General features: G+C 44.1%; 2 protein-coding genes across 4 annotated transcripts in view; both read right to left on the reverse strand.

Moving 5' to 3' along the window:
- Nucleotides 1-1,422: 1,422 nt before the first annotated feature.
- mn1b (meningioma 1b) lies at nt 1,423-8,848 on the reverse strand. 2 transcript variants are annotated; one of them, XM_035657716.1, is made up of 3 exons: nt 7,972-8,848; nt 4,272-7,862; nt 1,423-1,931 (listed from the first exon to the last, which is right to left on the reverse strand). In XM_035657716.1, exons 2-3 carry the CDS (start codon nt 7,792-7,794, stop codon nt 1,885-1,887), a joined length of 3,570 nt encoding a protein of 1,189 aa, XP_035513609.1. In that variant the 5' UTR covers nt 7,795-7,862; nt 7,972-8,848; the 3' UTR covers nt 1,423-1,884. The 2 variants fall into 2 exon arrangements, with proteins under 2 accessions (XP_035513609.1, XP_035513608.1); XM_035657715.1 differs by having other exon boundaries at nt 1,426-1,931; nt 4,272-8,848.
- Nucleotides 8,849-13,605: 4,757 nt separating this feature from the next.
- Nucleotides 13,606-16,961, reverse strand: part of LOC118326028 (phosphatidylinositol transfer protein beta isoform) — a gene marked incomplete at its 5' end in the record, with an annotated part of 8,541 nt that continues 5,185 nt past the window's right edge. For both annotated transcript variants that reach the window (XM_035658913.1, XM_035658914.1), the window contains 1 exon segment: nt 13,606-16,326. In XM_035658913.1, coding sequence (XP_035514806.1) covers nt 16,279-16,326 — 48 coding nt within the window.

Consider the following 16,961-nt stretch of genomic DNA (forward strand, 5'->3'; position numbering starts at 1 on the left):
TATGTGGTAAAAACAGTGAAAAGTAAAAATAAAAATAACTGAATCACTTCCTACGCCTGTTATCAAGACAATGCATGAGTTCCCAAATGAACGGCCAGCTTCTGGCTAAGATATACAGCAGAGAAGGGAAGAGGAAGAGTGTAAAAGAAAATTTTAAAAAGGGGAAATAATATTAACTGACACCATACAAGGAAAGTTGTGTGTGTACACCTCAACTCCTTGCCTCCATGGGAGCACAAGACGCCGTGTGGCAGACAAGAATGTGCAGGCCGTGAGCTTACAGCAGCAGGTATAACTGTGCCTTAGTGAACAACTTGAACTGCGTGCTGTCACAGAGAGGAGGCCAAATATGGGGTCCAAAGGGGGCCATTACTGCAGCACGCATCACTTTAAACAGCCACACAGGGACCACAGAGAGGGTGAGCTGGGTGAATTGACATCAGCTCTGAGAGCTCCTTCACAAATAAGCGCAGTTGAGCCTCTACTGGCTACGTGTCTGCACATTCAAACATTCAAAGGAAGTTAGTTAAGGAATAATATGGAATTTTTGCACTGTGTCTTCTTTGAATCATGGCAAGATGTGTGGCTGCTGGAGTCTCTCTTGCTCATAGCGCCAGTACAAACACACCTGGCGACAAAATGATCTGAGGTTCCTCTGAGGTTTCGCACAGCTTCACACTGAGCACTTACAGTGTAGCTGCACACATTCACCTCATACGACCAAACTGACTCCTGACACCCAACTCTTTTACTTTCGCTTGCAATCAACTCATTTGAAGCACACTCCTCTGCATCACCAAAGTACACACATAATACACCTGTTTAAATTCTCGAGCAGTTAAAGTTCCTAAAAAAACAACAGATACATGATGTTTTCAAGACAAACCGAAAACTCGTATCAGAAACAGATAATCTGCTATTTAGACACATTCTGGGTAAGGCTGAACACCAGACAACTAAATTCACAACTTGTCTAAAAATTCTAATGAGAAACCACTCAAAGCTCTGCTTATCATTATTATAAATTTAATTTAAATGCATTTTCAATTTCCTTTTTTATTTTTAATTAAGTATTTAAAAAAAGACATTTGTGTGTAAACCAATGTACTAATTACCGCTTATCATTACTGAATTTAATAACCTGATAGAATGTTAATTGTTTAAGAATGAAAATAATCTATGCATAATTCAACAACACTCCTGAGAGAACAAAATAAGGCATATATATGGAAATGAAATGGTGATGACAAAAGGAGTTTTTGGAAGTGGAAAGGTAGAAAAAATACATCATATCTACCACATTAGAAAGCTAATTTCCAAGCCTACATTTCAGACTTAACTGTTATTATAACATTATTATAACTTATAACTGTTCATAATATTTACACTGTAAAAAATATTTAACAGGTTATGTCATCTTATGCTTATGATTAAAATGTTATAAGTGAAAAAAAATATTTCCGCTATCATGTCTTTGGAATTACATAAATTAATTTCAACCTAATGAAAATGATCATCTTTTAAGAATTTTCTTGACAAAGTTACATTCAGTTAATGATAATGGACTAATGAATTGGCCTGATTTATTTCAAATTAGTGTCACTGACATTATCTCTCCAATGTCAGGACTAGACGACTGGTGTAGGTGGATATTTTTTGCAGAGTGAAAAGCCTGTGGGATGTTGGCTCTTATGGAACTACACTGTGGGCTATGACTTATCTTAAATTATTATGTTATTTTGCTCCCTTCTGTGTAGCCTAAGCATCAGATTCAATCTCAAAATCCCCCTCCCCTCCCAAATGCACCTCCACCCTTTTTTTCATCTTTGCTGTCTGAAGCACTCAAATGAGAAACTGTCAGGAGCCGTGATTTGTGCTAACTAGCTATCGATCGCTCCAGAGCTGCATGCCTCGTGTCCATGCAGGGAGGGCTGAAAGAGGAGAGGAGAGGAGGAGAGGTGGAGATGGAAAGAGAGAGGAGGGGAGAGGAAAAGAGAGCAGAAATTAGACTATTCTGCTTTTAAATCCCTATTGAATGTGTAATGTTAAATCAGCCCAACAGAAAATTAAAACAGAGAGAGCAACAAGGTGAGTGTGGCTGACTGCTTATCAGTGCTGGGTTTCCGGCTCAAAAGAATACTCATTAATCAATATCAAAAGTGATGATGTTACTTATCACTCCCTGGCATCAGTGGGGTTTTTTTCTTTTTCATACTCCCTCATGCTCTGTTTTTTGTTGGTTAGTGGTGTTTTTGGTTTTTTATAAATTCATACTCACTTCCCTCTTTTGTAAATGACCATGGGAAGAAACCATGGGAACAAAAGTGATCTTGTCATTTGTTTGAGGAAAACACACAGCTGGATGAGCTACTTTAAATGATTCAGGCTCAAATTCATTTGCACACCGCTTGTTATTTATTATTTCCTTAAAACTGCACTACATTAGTCACAAAGGTAAGTTACAGTGCTCCTCCGAAGTAACGGCATTAGTGTTCCTACCCGACACCCTGTCTCAGATAAACAATGCGCCTGGACTCCAGACTCCGCGCGATGCGCGCTCCCGCCCCTCTCTGCGCCCGCGCTGATCAGAACAAAGAGGCGCTCGAGACGCGCTCGGCGCTATCCACAGATATGTCCCTGCACATTATTATATATCCATACATCCTATACAGCCTCTCGGCACTTAACCCCCACAGTGGGCACATCGAGCACATGTTCTATGTAGCAACGTCCACCGCCTCTGTCTACTGCTGGGGCTCGAAATGATAAGGAAACAGCCAGCGTGAAAACAGACGAAAAGACACACAATTTTAAAGATACCAAATAAATAAAAGCAGCATATTCTAAGACATACAACTTGCACAGTTTTGCAATTATAACGCATATTCAATTTTCTATTGCGATTAAAGCACACAGCATAATATCGGTAACACAATCATATTAATTATAATTAAGTAATAAATAAATAAAATATTAATAAAAACAACATGCATTAGGCCTATTATAATTACTGTAATTATTATTATTATTATTATTATTATTATTATTATTATTATTATTATTGGAAGAATGGTTGGAAGAATAAATTAATTCGCAGCTGAACAACGAAACCGTAATTGTTATTATCAATATTTGTCTACATTTTGATTAATAGCCACCATAAAAACACTGAATACTTAAAACCATGAACACACTGCAGACTGTTATATCTCCGTTTAAATAACTGCTTGTGTGCCTTAAGGCCAGAAGATTTTCCATTTGAGAAACTTTGAAATGCAAATGATTATATTTTTTTCCAGAATATTTTACATTAATTAAGGGAGGTGATAATAATAAATCATTTAAAAGTGAAAAAAGTGCCAATACAAATAACAACAAATTGTTTAACAATGAAGAAACTACAATGTTAAACTAAATACTATTCAAATGTGTTTAAATTAACTACTTCCCACGGAAAATAAAATGAAAACTGAATGGCTGTATTAATTTCAGCATGATATTTAATCCTTAAAATCCTGTCCTGCCAATCTAAAATCAATCCACTTTCACTGCTCTGTATTATCCCATGGTAATAACAAAAACAAACACGTAACAAGGCGAGGGAAACCCCGCTGCGCAAACGCATATACTCAAAAAGCTATTAATCTTCTCAATGTAGTTGTTCACCCTGAAAACCGAGATAAAGAACCACAGGAAATGTTTACTTTTCTGCTGTTCTTTTGAAGTGACTCTACAATGAAGACCCTTATAAAAAAATACATTGTAGAAAAGGTACAAGGTTTACTACTTTGTTCAGTCAGCTGGCATTTAAAGCTGCTCCATTCTGATAATCATTTTTTACATTCTGCATTATGGAGCCAAATTACCAAGAAAAAAAACGCATAAATCCTTTTTTTTTTTTTTCTTTGTAAAGACTTGGCGCTACCATTAAATTTATTATCTGTCTATAGGCTGAACCTCTAAAATTCAAAGACCCTACAGTTAAACAGAGACTGCTGCTTTCTGGCCGCACAACATGGACAAAAGGTCCTCTATTAAGAGCGTTACCAGAGCCTTTAGCCCACTATGTATGGGATGTTACGCTGCATTTCAGATCAAATAATAGCATTTATTTTAAGGAAGAAAAAATATGAGTATATAAATCTTATGAGCAAAACTGATCAGTTAGTGTAGTTTATGTTGCATGTGTGTGGGTGAGACACAGAGGGCAAGCGAGAGAGAGAGAGAGAAGAAAAAGTGAGTAAAATATAACCAAAAGGAGTTTCATTTACCTTCTTTACTGTTGTTCTGGCTCTTATTTTTTTCCCATGGTCCCATGGCCTTGTCATCCTCTGACCCGTCCATCATGGCCTTGTCACTGGGCACGTACCAGGTGGCGTGCTGCTCTGCCATGAGGGTGTCAAGGTCAATAGTGCCCATTGAGCCCTTCCCAGCATCCGGGCTGCAGCTTGCCAGCTCATTGTCTCCGTTCTGTGAGGGACAGTCACCATTCTTTTTGCCATTCTTCATGGCCAGGGGCTGGTCCTCAGAGATACTGAATTGCTGCCGCTGTAGCTGGATCTGGGCCTGCAGAATCTCCAGAGGATGGATTTCTTCCTGGCCAGAGGTGCTGGATGGGGTGCGTACCTGCTCCACCCCAGGAGTGCCCGGGTGGCTCACCCCACTGGCCCCTGTGCCCCCACCAGTATGCAGTCCATAGCTGTCTGGTGTCGAGGTAGTATGATTGTTAATGCCCATGCCTAGGGGCTTCTGTCCATTTATCAACCCATGGTCACTCCTCTGCATTTTAGGTGAGCCGGTGATCATAGGGCTGCGATTAGGCTTTGTGGCCGAGGCCCCTCCTGCATCTGAGCTGGAGGACACCTCATCCTCGTTGCCATAGTGTGTGCTGACATCGTCAGGAAAGTCCACTCGCGGTGAACTACTGTCAGACTTGGCGACACTTTGAATGCCACTGTCCAAAGAAGACATCAGGTCAGCCTGGTCCCCCAACATTAGGTCGCCTCCTTTTCCCCAAGAGGGTGATTGGAGGTGTTTCTCATGGGGCGTGCCCCCACCCCTCTCCCCAATGCCAGCCGAGGGGGTCTGCTGGCCTGGACTTACAACAGGGTTGCCATTGTCAGAGGAAAAAAAAATTCCAGGGCTCACATGTCCACTGTCTCTTTTTCTCCTCCCTCTCCCTCTCCCACTCCCTGTTGTTGCCTTCCCCTCACTGCACGGGGTAGCGTCCATGTTGTAATTTGGGGAGAGGGCACTGGCTTCCCCCTGCACCGTCTGGCTTTGACTTGCAGGCTTAGAGTTGCTATTCCCGGTGCCAGGCATCTGGCTGTTCTGGGAAGTGCTACTCTGAAAATATTCAGGACCAGCACTGCCAGTCCCATTAGATGTGCTGCTATTAATGTCCTGCTCTGTCTGACTCAGTTTTCGCTTGCCCTCATTTTGGTTCTTCTTGTTGAATGTTACGTTAAGATTTGGGGCCCCTAGGCTAGCGATCATGTTCTGGCAGGCCGTGGAAAGGGCCGCCAGGCAGCTCTGGCCGAAAACACTGTCTTTAGCGCTGGTTTTGCTGAAGTTCCCGAGGGACAGAGCTCCAAGCTTACTAACAGACGACCGCTGGCCTGAGGGAAACTCAGACTGTGGAGGGTAGGTCCCTGGTGAGGTGCTCACCCCCTGGGGAGCATTATGGGCCGGCCCCTGACGGTTAGCTCCCCCATAGGGGAACGTTGGCTGTGCTCCCATTGGAGGTGCAGGGAAGTCAGCTGGCCGTCTCTCTGCTGGTGCATTTGGATGCCCCGTTCCTGCTCCTGGAGACTGCATTTGTGAGAGGTTGCCCATGTTGCCACTGAACTGTGAGTGCATGCCCGGAGAATGGAGAGCCTGCACATGGCCATCTCCCGGTATTCTCATGGGCTCCTGCATGCCCATGCCTGGTCGAAACATCATCCCAGCCCCGTTCTGCTGTAGCCCCATGTCATGGGGCGCAGATTCATTACCCGCTCCACCCATACGCCGTGACATCATTTCCCCTGGTGGGTGGGACCCTTGGAACCAGGAGTTCTCCTGAGTTACATGAGGATTTTGTCCATCAATGTTGGGCATCCTGCCACCATTCTCCCTGTCAAAGTTGGGCTGAGGCATGCTCCCAACTGGGCCTCCGTGAGCCATTGGGCCAGGAGGTACATCACCGTGGTGACCCAGCTGCTGCAGACTGGGCTGCCTCATCCTCTGCTGCTGGTTGCGAGATGCCATCTGTTTTATCATCATGGCTGCATTCTGGCGCTGCTGCAGAGACTGCTGTTCAGGCCCCGGATGCTGCAGCGGACCCGGTGGGAAACCTTCACTCACAGGTGGGGTGAACTCTCCAGGCAGGCCAGGGTAGGCAGAGGGAGAGAGGTGGTTATCCATACCACCACACCAGCCTTCACCGCCGTGTGCATTTGGAAAGTCAAATCTAGGCCTTTTCGCCATGTTCATATAAGGAGAGTCAAAGTGTTGCAGCCTCTGATTTGGGGGCTGTTGGGAGGGAGGAGGAGGAGCTGGCTGTTGCATATTAAACATGGGGTCTCCATAGGGGTGCAGACCCCTATTTTCCAGTCTGTGAATGGGATATTCAAACTGGTTGTGTTGGCCAGGCATCATGACCCCTCCATCCAGAATGTTAGGGTTAGAAGAGCCGGGCTCAGCCTGAGGGGGCCTGGGGAGGCCAGGGGGGCATGAGTTCTGTCTGGCTATCAAGCCAGCCTGTTGTTGCTGCTGCATGAGAGGATGTCTTGCATTGACTCCCGGCTCCATTCCCACGGGCACCTTCCGGCCATTTCCAAAACGTTCAAAAAACACTCCATGCTGAGGCTGCTGGGGCTGTGGTGGCGGCTGGTGTCCCTTAGAGATGCCCTGCATACCTGGTGTCCGTGGCATGCCAGGGTTCCCTGGGAAATTCCCACTGGGAACTGGCCTTCCGGGCCCAAAATGGGGTAACTGAGATTCTGATTCTGATGGGGAAAATACATGTACATCAAAATGTCCAGATGGAGGCTCACTTGGGAAGTTGTACTCTAATCCCTCTACAGCTCCCTGGTTGGGCATCCGTCGGGGCTCAAGGCCATGAGACTCAGAGGAGGAGGATGAGGAAGAAGGGAGACCATGGAAGGAGGCTGCTCTGTTAGGTGACTGGTCCAGGGGTAGACAGGGGGCAGGAACAGCATGGCTGCCACTGGGAGGCCCGTGATGTTGAAAGTCAGGCATATTACCAGGCCGCTGCTGCTGCTGCTGCTGGGGAAAGCCATCCCCTGCCTGTCCCTCAGCGAGAGGATCAAATCCTTCTCCAAAGCCCTGCTGTGGTCCCATGCCATTGTTGTTGTAGCCCATTAGCCTGCCACCATGCAGGCATGATGACCCTGGCTCTGGGCCTCCAAAATTCCCACTGAAATGAGGGTGAGGTTGGTGGGGGTGAGGTTGATGAGGATGTCCTTGATGAGGTTGCTGGTTGTTAAAAAATCCATGCATGGGTCCTTGCTGCTGCTGCTGCTGAAGTCCGCCGCCCGCATGCATGTCCGAGTGGCCCCGCGGGTGAAAGCCCCCGTACTGCTCTCCGTTCATGTTCATACTGAGCCCGAGCATTTGCGGCTCGCTCAGAGGGCCCATGCCGGGTTCCACGGCTCCCGGCGGGCCTCCAGCGTGAAAACCTGGGCTTTTATAATGGGAGCCCATGTTCAGTCTCGGTTGGTTTATGTTTCTCTCTGACTGGCCAGGGTTACTGCTATTAATCTGAGAACCAAACTGCTCCAGCCCAAACATACTCCCCTGCAATCAATCCCACATGACGGCCAGTTTGCCAGACATCGGCACACTGTCTGTTTTTCCGTCTGTCCCCAAAAGCGAAAGGGGGGAAAAAAGATACACAAGAAACTATTCAAATGTCTGTATCACACTAATGATTAAACTGCGTTATCTACTTTAAATGTTAAAACTCACCAAATAAGTTCTCATTGTTGTGGATCAATTGTTTTTTTGTTTTTCAACTTCTCCAAGGACGCAGAGGAGAGAGGAGACAGTGTCCAAACGCGCACTTAAACTGAGTCCCTGTTCCGTATTTAAGCGTGCACTTGACTGGTCTTCTTTTTGCCTTTGACTAAGCGAGCGCATAAAAAACACTGCTATTTAACTTGCTGCACGAATGACCTATAATATTCCAAAGTTTTTTCTGTGGGCATTTCTTCGGAGCGAACATGACACAAAAACATCAAACTCGAAGGAGAGCGCACAAGAATTGGAGCGAATATGACAATATGTGTCAGCTAATTCATTATTCCAGTCCAATGTCAAATGTCCCAGAGCGACTTTTTGTATAAGGTCCCATACTGGAAACAAGGAAAAAGTCCAATTGGAGCCGCGTATAGTTAAAACTACCTCTATGGCTTTGAGGGAAAAAAATATTTTTTTAAATAAATACTGCCCGCCGATGTCATTCAAAATCTCGACAACTGCTGAGCAGGCACGAAGCCAAAAGTCCAATGTGATGGAAAGTCCACAAACACGGATCTCCAACCCCAGGCACCGGAGAACCGGAGCGTCCGTTTACGCGACCTGAACCCGGAGCAGCGCGGCGTGCACTACCCGCACTCCACAACTCCGGAGCGGCTTGACAGCATCCTCCACCCGCTGCCGGTCATGCGCTTTGCAGTGAAGCGCCGTGCCTTAAGTCCTTTCGGTGCGTCTCGTTCCTGCGTGTGCGTCCTGCTCCGTTCACCGAGTCCTGTCTGGTGTGGTCTGAGTGCACTTGGGAGCGATTCACAGATACACTCACACTCCGCTCTGCCGCTTGGCGCTGTGTGAGATCAACGCGTCCAGAGGAACCAGCAACAAGTTTTGCATTTCTACAGCCGCTTCCATCCATGAGGTCTCAGCCAATCGGAGCGACCGGAGAAAGCTTTCGGGGGCGGGACAAATGCTTTTAAGGTGGTCCGCGGAGTCAATGAGATTGTAAACGCCTGTGTGTAAATCAGATCTTAAAACGGCTTCCACTTAAATGGGATGTTTCGACCAAAACATCCAGCGCTGTATCTTCACATTAAAACCCACCAGCAGATAGAAGATTAAAGATGAACTAGATTATTCATTTATTTTATTTTTTTGTTCTTTATGCCACTGAACTGAAGTTTACAACACTCCTGGAGCTCTCACATCCTCCACTGGAACAGCAGCTTGAAGTGAAATTCTGCTCTCTCTCCGTCTTCACATATGAACCAACCTCCCTTTCGCTCTTGCTTCCACTGATCCGAGCAGTGGTCAGCACTCCACTGGACCTGTATCTCCACTGCAACATGTTTTTAACATATGAAGCAATAACTTGGAGATGAACTGAGATATAGTTCCACCAATAACGAGCTGTGCTCCAACGACTACACGAGCAACCAGTTGTTTGTTAGGTTTATAACTTACACACAATCATTTGAGATTAATGCTGGGCTCACAGGCTGGATGTGGAATGTGTTCTCAGGTCTAGGTAATTAGGGATGATTCTGAAATCCTACTGAATATCAGTGAACTGGTGAAATCCATTGGCGTCAGTAGATTGATCAGTATGTGCTGACAGAAACGTGGCCTGTAGCTGATATTGATGTTAGGATAAAGGTATAAATTATACTAATACTATAAAGTGACTCACCCACACCCCTGTGACCAATCAGACTCGCCCCAGTCTCAGTGTGTGAATCCGTTTCCCAACGGAGAGAAAGGGGAAAAAAATCCTCCTTAAAAGACCATCTGAACTAAATCATGTGGATGATATTGGGCTTCGGTTCCGATAATCAATAGCATTCTCTTAGTATGATAGTCTGTGAAATGGGACATTTTTCCAAGGCCGAATTAGGATCATTTGCTTAACAGGTTAATTAGCTGTATAGAGCCGAGGTTATCTGTGTGAGGTTAAGTGCTGCAACAACCGAAAATAAGACCTGAAAGGAGTGCAAACAGCATATCTAAATGTTCATGTGAGACAAAAGTCCCAGTAAGAAAGTTAGCCCTATGTGTGTGTGTGTGTGTGTGTGGCCCTAATTATGTTCAGACAAATAATCTGCTTTGTGATATATTTAAATGTTATGCCATAGTTTTGCATAGGCGTGTGTCAGATGTTTTATTTAGCCTACTGTTATGTAATTCAGAATGTGTCTTAATGTTTGTGTGTGTGGCTCACTCATCTGTTTGTCTTCACTTATTTAGTCACTTGTGAATTTTTTTGGGATACTTTAAATCTTGGAATGGAAAAAATGTTTTTCATTTCTTAGCACTTAACAAAAAGAAAGACACATTAAAACATATTCCATAACGTATCCTACAATGAATCCATGAATGTGTGTACGTGAGAGGGAGTCTACTTGTTAGGGATTAAAAGAACTCTGGGATCATTCAGAATATAGGAAACATGTGGGAATGATGAACAAAATGTACTTTAATTCACCATCATGGATATTTTCCTTGGTGAAAGGAGAACACCATATTATCCTTTCCCGACAATGTGGACTGTGGGCATTTAGAGAATTTGGTGTCAGACAGCTCTGTACCTTTGGGGGGGAACCAAGAGGACTTTTACCAAACAGACACAGTGCCACCTAGCGGCCGGTGCCAGAGAGAGCGGAGGAGAGCTGTCCGCCCTCATGCTGAAGCGTTCAGAAAATAGTTTTAAAGAGGCATACGTCTAAACTAAAATCTAAACGTCAGTCTATGGCAAACAAATATTATATATTTGGTTTGTAAATCACGTAAAATCCTATCAAATACAGAAAATGTAAAGATCCATTATCACTTTGTGAAATCTGTTCTTTTTTAAACAGTCATGTGTTGAAGGAATGGTTTTATTTGGAAAAAATAATCAGATAAATGTCTTCTGTCCCAGTAAATCAGTTATTTTAAGGTTATTTTTTAAGTAAAAAATTATCACCAACTAAGGTCTAATGTTTCCTTTTCTTCTTTAACAGCTGCAGTTGAGGTAAATGAGCAGGAAAATCATGTCTATGTATGATTTTCCACAATACATTTTCAAATATGATCAGATATTATTATTATACTACTCACAGAAGCAGGCTATATGCCCACCTGCACTCATAGGAGAAGGCTGTAAGTCAGGGCTGAGGCTGGAGACAGGTCAGGAGAAGGAATTGAAGAATGCGGGGAAGTATGTGTGCATATCTGGGATTTTCTGGGGGTGTGTATATGCAATTATTGCAGCTGAGAGGACAGCAGCTCAGAGCGAGGAGGCAGGGATAGACGGTGGTTGTGTTTTGAAGGAGACATGGTGTAAAGTACCTGTGTTCAAGAGAAGGAAGGAGAGGCATGTTGAGATGCTCTGAAGGTTGCTGTACTAAAAGAAAACACACATTTCTCTCAGCATTACCTTGCAAGAGAACTGCCTCCGTATCTGAGAGCCAGCTGGATGTGGCATCATTTGAGTTTTACTCAGAAAAAAACACAAAAGTGTGTGCATATCAAACTTTTTTAACCAGGGCTGCCATCACTGCTCTGTGAAGCCCCCACAGCCACCAGGATTCATGTTCATTTCTCAACTGATAAAGGCTCGTTGAATCATAAAACCACATTAACAACACTAGAAAGAAGTATTCTGCAGCCCAACAGTGGAAAGAAAATCAAGATAGTCTTCTATCTGACTGTAATACTAATACCCCTGTGATACAGTTCCTGCTGGCTCTGTCTACAGTCTACTCAAATGGAGACAGACAAGTTAAGTATGACAAACTGATGGCATGGTCTCTTTCCCCCTGAGTCCCCAGTGATGATAAATGCAGCTCAGAGCTGCTGCTGAGGCGACTTCATGACAATGGACAGTCTACAGGCTTTCAAGCACTGTCACAATACCACTCTTCTCGGCAGTGATTTAGTACTCAATTTGTCTCAATATTTTACTCAATAGGACAAGATAGCAGAAGTGGGTGCCCTTCTCTAGCCTTAATTCACAGTGTTAAGCTTTTCCTCAGATAGACATATATTACCGTGAGGGTTTCCCAAAGAGACAGTTCCTTCCCTTGTTGGGGGGACAGCGTCCTGTGCAGTTTGGGCAGCTTGGAGCGGAGCCTCAGTGTGTCCTCTATGGGCCTGTCACTCAACTGAGCCATCACAACTCCCTGGGTCAGGGTGGGTTAAGCAGCATCTGTCATCCAGAGAAGCACCATTGTATTAAGGGGAGGGATGCGACAGAGAACCCCCCCCTACCCACAACCCCCCCACCCGCCTCTCCACGTCAGTTGGCTCCACACTTCTTCCACCTCTCTCAGAACAACAGGAAAACTCAGGAGAATCTCTGGGGCTAAACTTGACCCGAGCACGGAGGATGAGGAAACACTCGTGACATCACTGGCAACCCATGTAAAGCCAAAAATAACCTTCCTCTCCAAGAAAACCTGCAGTCCCTGAGCAAATCTGGCCCCAGGGGAAGTTCACATACTGTACACAAACATGGCAGGGGTGGACCAAACTTGGAGCTATATCTTCACCCTGCCACTTCCTCCAAAAAGAGACGCTCTCATCCCAGCGTGTCATCTTGTAGCAGGAAATGCAGCCATGTGGTGCAACAAACAGCGCTGCAGCTCTTTTTCTATTCATTTTGACACATTTAAGAATATTGTTACTTCTGCGTACATATTAAAGCAAAAAGCTGGTTGTTCTGGCTATCACAAAGTGTTTTTAGCTCTGAACATCGAGTCTTTCTTCGGCAACATGCCTGGATGTCCTGCTGTGTCAAGTCTTGAGCCTCCCTTTGAGATTCATTTCTTCTCTTCATCTGTTGCCTCATCTATTTAAATGACAGGGGCTCACTCATGACATGTCCCTTCATCTTCTCAAGGAGGGAGACACATGGATGGATGGATGCATGCCTACTGTAGACTACTGTGAGCTGCCACTTAACAGGAGGTGTGTGGGCGAGTCTGCCCATCTCCGCTTTTAGAAACAGCATTATTTGCTTGTTCTGGGGCAGATATGACTGGTTTCCTTGCAGCACGCACATGTGACCATTCCTCCACAAACAATAAAAAAGGCGGATATCTCAGCCAGCAGACTGGCGGCTCTTCCTGCTCTTTAGCACGGATTCCGCTGTTATTGTGCGACTCTTCTGACCTGCAGGTCACTGAAAGTCTAGTCCATGCTGGAGTCACTGATAACTTTTCTGAAGGGATGTTTATCCTATCTGATGTGCATTTTACAGTAGAGAACTAATACTTGTAATCAAGCCTCAGACCTTATCTAAGCTACTCCAAATGAAGTCAAGATGAAGCTCTGCCTACATCCTCAATGAAAATGTCATTGCATATTATTTAAAAGATTTATTCTGAGTTAGTAGACAGTTGTTTACAAGCTGTACATGCACTCCTATTAGGTTACTATTGCCATCAGCTGGTCCAAGGCTTTGGACAGAAATAGGACACTGACAAATCTTGTCAGCCAATCCATATGCATGCCCACTGGTCTAGAGGAAACAGGAATACATGAAACATAAAAAGGAAAGGAGTCTGACTGCATCCCATTCGATTTAAGCTTCAATCTCCAACAACCACCTGTATATTGTATATACAACAGAAGCACAATCTGAAATGTATTTTCCAGACAAAATTTATTTGATATTTAGGTACAATATGTAGACTTAATGGCACACAAAAAGATCAACAGAAAGAAAAGGCACAAAATGTAATACATTCACTACCATGTCCCCTGAATTTCAAAAACTGATCAGAAACATTTAAGAGCAAGCGGTTCAGAAATTAACAGTTGTAGATTTCATAAATTAGGATAAGACTGTACAGTTGCTTAGTGAATACTTCCTCTCCCCCGCATCGTCTTGACAGATGGTAAACCATTGATTTAAGTTGTTCTCTTTAGCTACTGGCTTCTCTATTTAACAGACAGCAGGAATCATTGAGATAGACTTGGAGAGATTGATTACACTGAGGACAAATTGTTTCACACTTTTCACTCTTCGAGACATACGCATACAAATCCAGTACAACAACAAAGAGCAACTGGCTGCCTCATGTACTGCGCTAGAACAGAACAGGCTACAATACAACCACTTCCCGTTGTGTTAAAACTGTATTACCAAATTCCCGACAGACAAAAGATATGGAATGGCAAAAGGAAGTGTTTGGGGCAACTGATGAGTAACACTATCAAAAAGATCCTGTGTGTTGTGTATTGTTCACCTGAGAAAACCTTGTTATGAAAACCGTTGCCTCAGACAATTTCAAATGTTCCTATATTACCATAACTGAATTCATGTAAACATATCAGAAATCCATTCACACTCTTTGGACAAGCCAATAACCCATTACTGAGGAAGTGATCACATTCCCTCTGAAAATAAAAACATTGGGATCTTTAAACCCAGAGTATTTCATTACAGCTACGTCTTTAAGGAAAAATATGCAAATTGATCTTTAAAAACAAACCCCCAATTTAAGACATTGACACACCACAAAAAAAACACAAAAACTCAAAAGAACACCAGTGAGGATCAAATGAGGAAACCAATCTATATATATGTATGTAACACTAGTGAGTAACACAGTAGGCCAGTGCCACATGATTCTGAAGCCTAAGGCAAGAAAGTGCACTACGGAGTTGAAAAGTCATTAATATGGCATATCCATCAAACGGCTGATCTGAGGCAAAGATGTAAATCTGCAGCCCTTTGTTCCGGCAGCAACGTACACATTTTTGCTTGCTGAAGGAATTGCACTTGCGCAGGCGCTGTGACACACATCAGGAAACAAGGGAAGAGTCATCACAAACAACTTTGCTCATAAAGCTCTGTCTGTCATGATTTACTCCTAACAAGTAGTAGCTAATAGCTAGCGCTAACCTTCAGGTGTCAGGAAAATTGCCAGTCAGAAACAAGGGAGGTAGCTAGAGCAATAGCTGGCAGCAGAGGTACAATAGGTATAATAGGTCCAATAGGTACAAAGGTCCGGAGATTAAGGCAAGCAGTGTGTGGTGCTGGTGTTGGCTGGGCACTGGTAAGGCTGTTCTGAATCTGTAAACACACCTAGAATGATGCAGAAGAGGCATTTTGGAAACAGTCTACCTCGGAGAACCAGATGAGCGAAACAGGCCTCTAGGGTGGGCTGGGTGAGGTGGGGCGAGCAGTGCGGTGCAGTTTGGCTTGTGACAGAGGCTGGAGGGGTGTAGCACCATCTGTGGCTGTTTTTCAGTGCAGTGTTTCTCTGGGGACATCTGTTAGGGAGGTGAATGCTGTGTTGTATGTTATGTGTGAATGTCTTCGGAATAGGGAGTGCGTGGAGGGAGAAAGAAAAAAAAAAAAAAAAAATCTGTGATAGCTGTAAACACTTCCAAAGTAACATCCTTTAGCTGAACAAGCTTGCATGGATCTGCCCAGCATGCTTTTAAGAGATCAGTCACCGCAAAGGCATCCACACCTGTGAGTGCGTGTACGTGTGAGAATGATTTCACATGTTTATCTTTATGCGCACGATGTATATGTGGCACATGCATGTGTGTGGGTTTTCTATTAATTCTACATGAGAGTGAATACCTGTACGGGCATGATTGTCAGTGTTAATAAGATGCAGTGCTTTGGGTAAGGTGGGGTGATGAGGGGGGGTGGAGGGGGGATTACAATAGGCCAAGGCGCCAAGAGTGTTAGTAATCTCTTAATGGAGGCTGTGGCAGGAAGGAACACGAGTATGACAAACAGACAGACTCATGCCGGGGAATGCAAACCACAGAGCCACAGTGTGTACAGTTAAAACCAAAGAGGAGACAAAGAGAGGTCAGAGAGGGCATCATCTTTAGAGGAATGTTTTGGAGACAACATTTAAAAAAAAAAAAAAAAAAAGAAAATCAAAATAATACAGAGGAAATATTTGGTCCAACACCTGCCACTGTGGAATCAAGCCAATGAATTTGCTTTTGTAAGAAATTCTCTACTGCAAGTAGCTCCTCTTCATATCTCTCCAGAAGGCTAGGTGTTGTCAATAACATGATGCTGATAGCTAGCCTTCCTCTGCCCAGGAGATCAAAATTAAGTCTTATCAGCTAGGATCGTGTTGGTTTCTAGAAATCAATTCCTCAGTGTATAGAATGTCTATGATTGGGTGCAAGTCAGGGATCTGCTCTATTGATTGCAGGTAGCAGAGCCCCCTCCTCCACAGCCTGAATCAGTTCAGGTAAAAAAAAAAAAAAAAAGTGGCACCGAAGGATCCCTCTTAGCAGTCTCCATCGCTGTTGTCATCGTGGTGTTTAAAATCCTTTGCCTTTTCATTCGTCTGCAGCACTGGTTCCTCGTACTTCACCCCGTTTGCGAAGCTGTGGGGAAACCGAGGAAAATAAACACCACGTTAGATTTATGTAAGCTGAACAGGTGAGAGCAGGTTTAGTGGATCTTGCGTTCAGTGGAACCCTTCATGAATGGTTGCTGGTTCAGTTTTATTCATTATGTCTGACTTTGGGTTTCAGTCTTTCCATAACAAACCATTAAAAAAATACAACGAATTTCCTTTTACAAACTGAAATCTTTACCCTTTCCTTAAAAATCTGCTCCAACAGTCCTTATCAAGCCCCTTGTTTGTCTTCTAGCTAGATAAAAGCATCACTTTCAAATTCTCCCACCCTGAGGCTGATGGCTTTGGAAAGTCAATTAGTGTTAGAATCTGATAGCCGAACACCTTAATGGAACAGTTCAAACTAACAGTGGCTCTAAACAGAGGAATAGACAGATCTGATGAAATGGCATGAGGATTCACCCTCCCACTTCTCCATCGTTTTTCCCCAACCTCCCTCCTTTTTTCTCAATCACAGCACAGACTTCTTCTCAACTGCAGAATTCCATTTGTATGTTAATGAGGAACAAGGAGCCCCCCCCTCTCTTTCTTGCCCTTTCCTTCTCTCATGCCTCCGTCTTCTTCACCAGCAGCGCCAGACCAGTATACACACACACACAC

This window comes from Morone saxatilis, unplaced genomic scaffold, assembly GCF_004916995.1.
Source record: "Morone saxatilis isolate NCDOM2014 unplaced genomic scaffold, NCSU_SB_2.0 Contig16, whole genome shotgun sequence".
In the NCBI taxonomy this organism is placed as follows: domain Eukaryota; kingdom Metazoa; phylum Chordata; class Actinopteri; family Moronidae; genus Morone; species Morone saxatilis.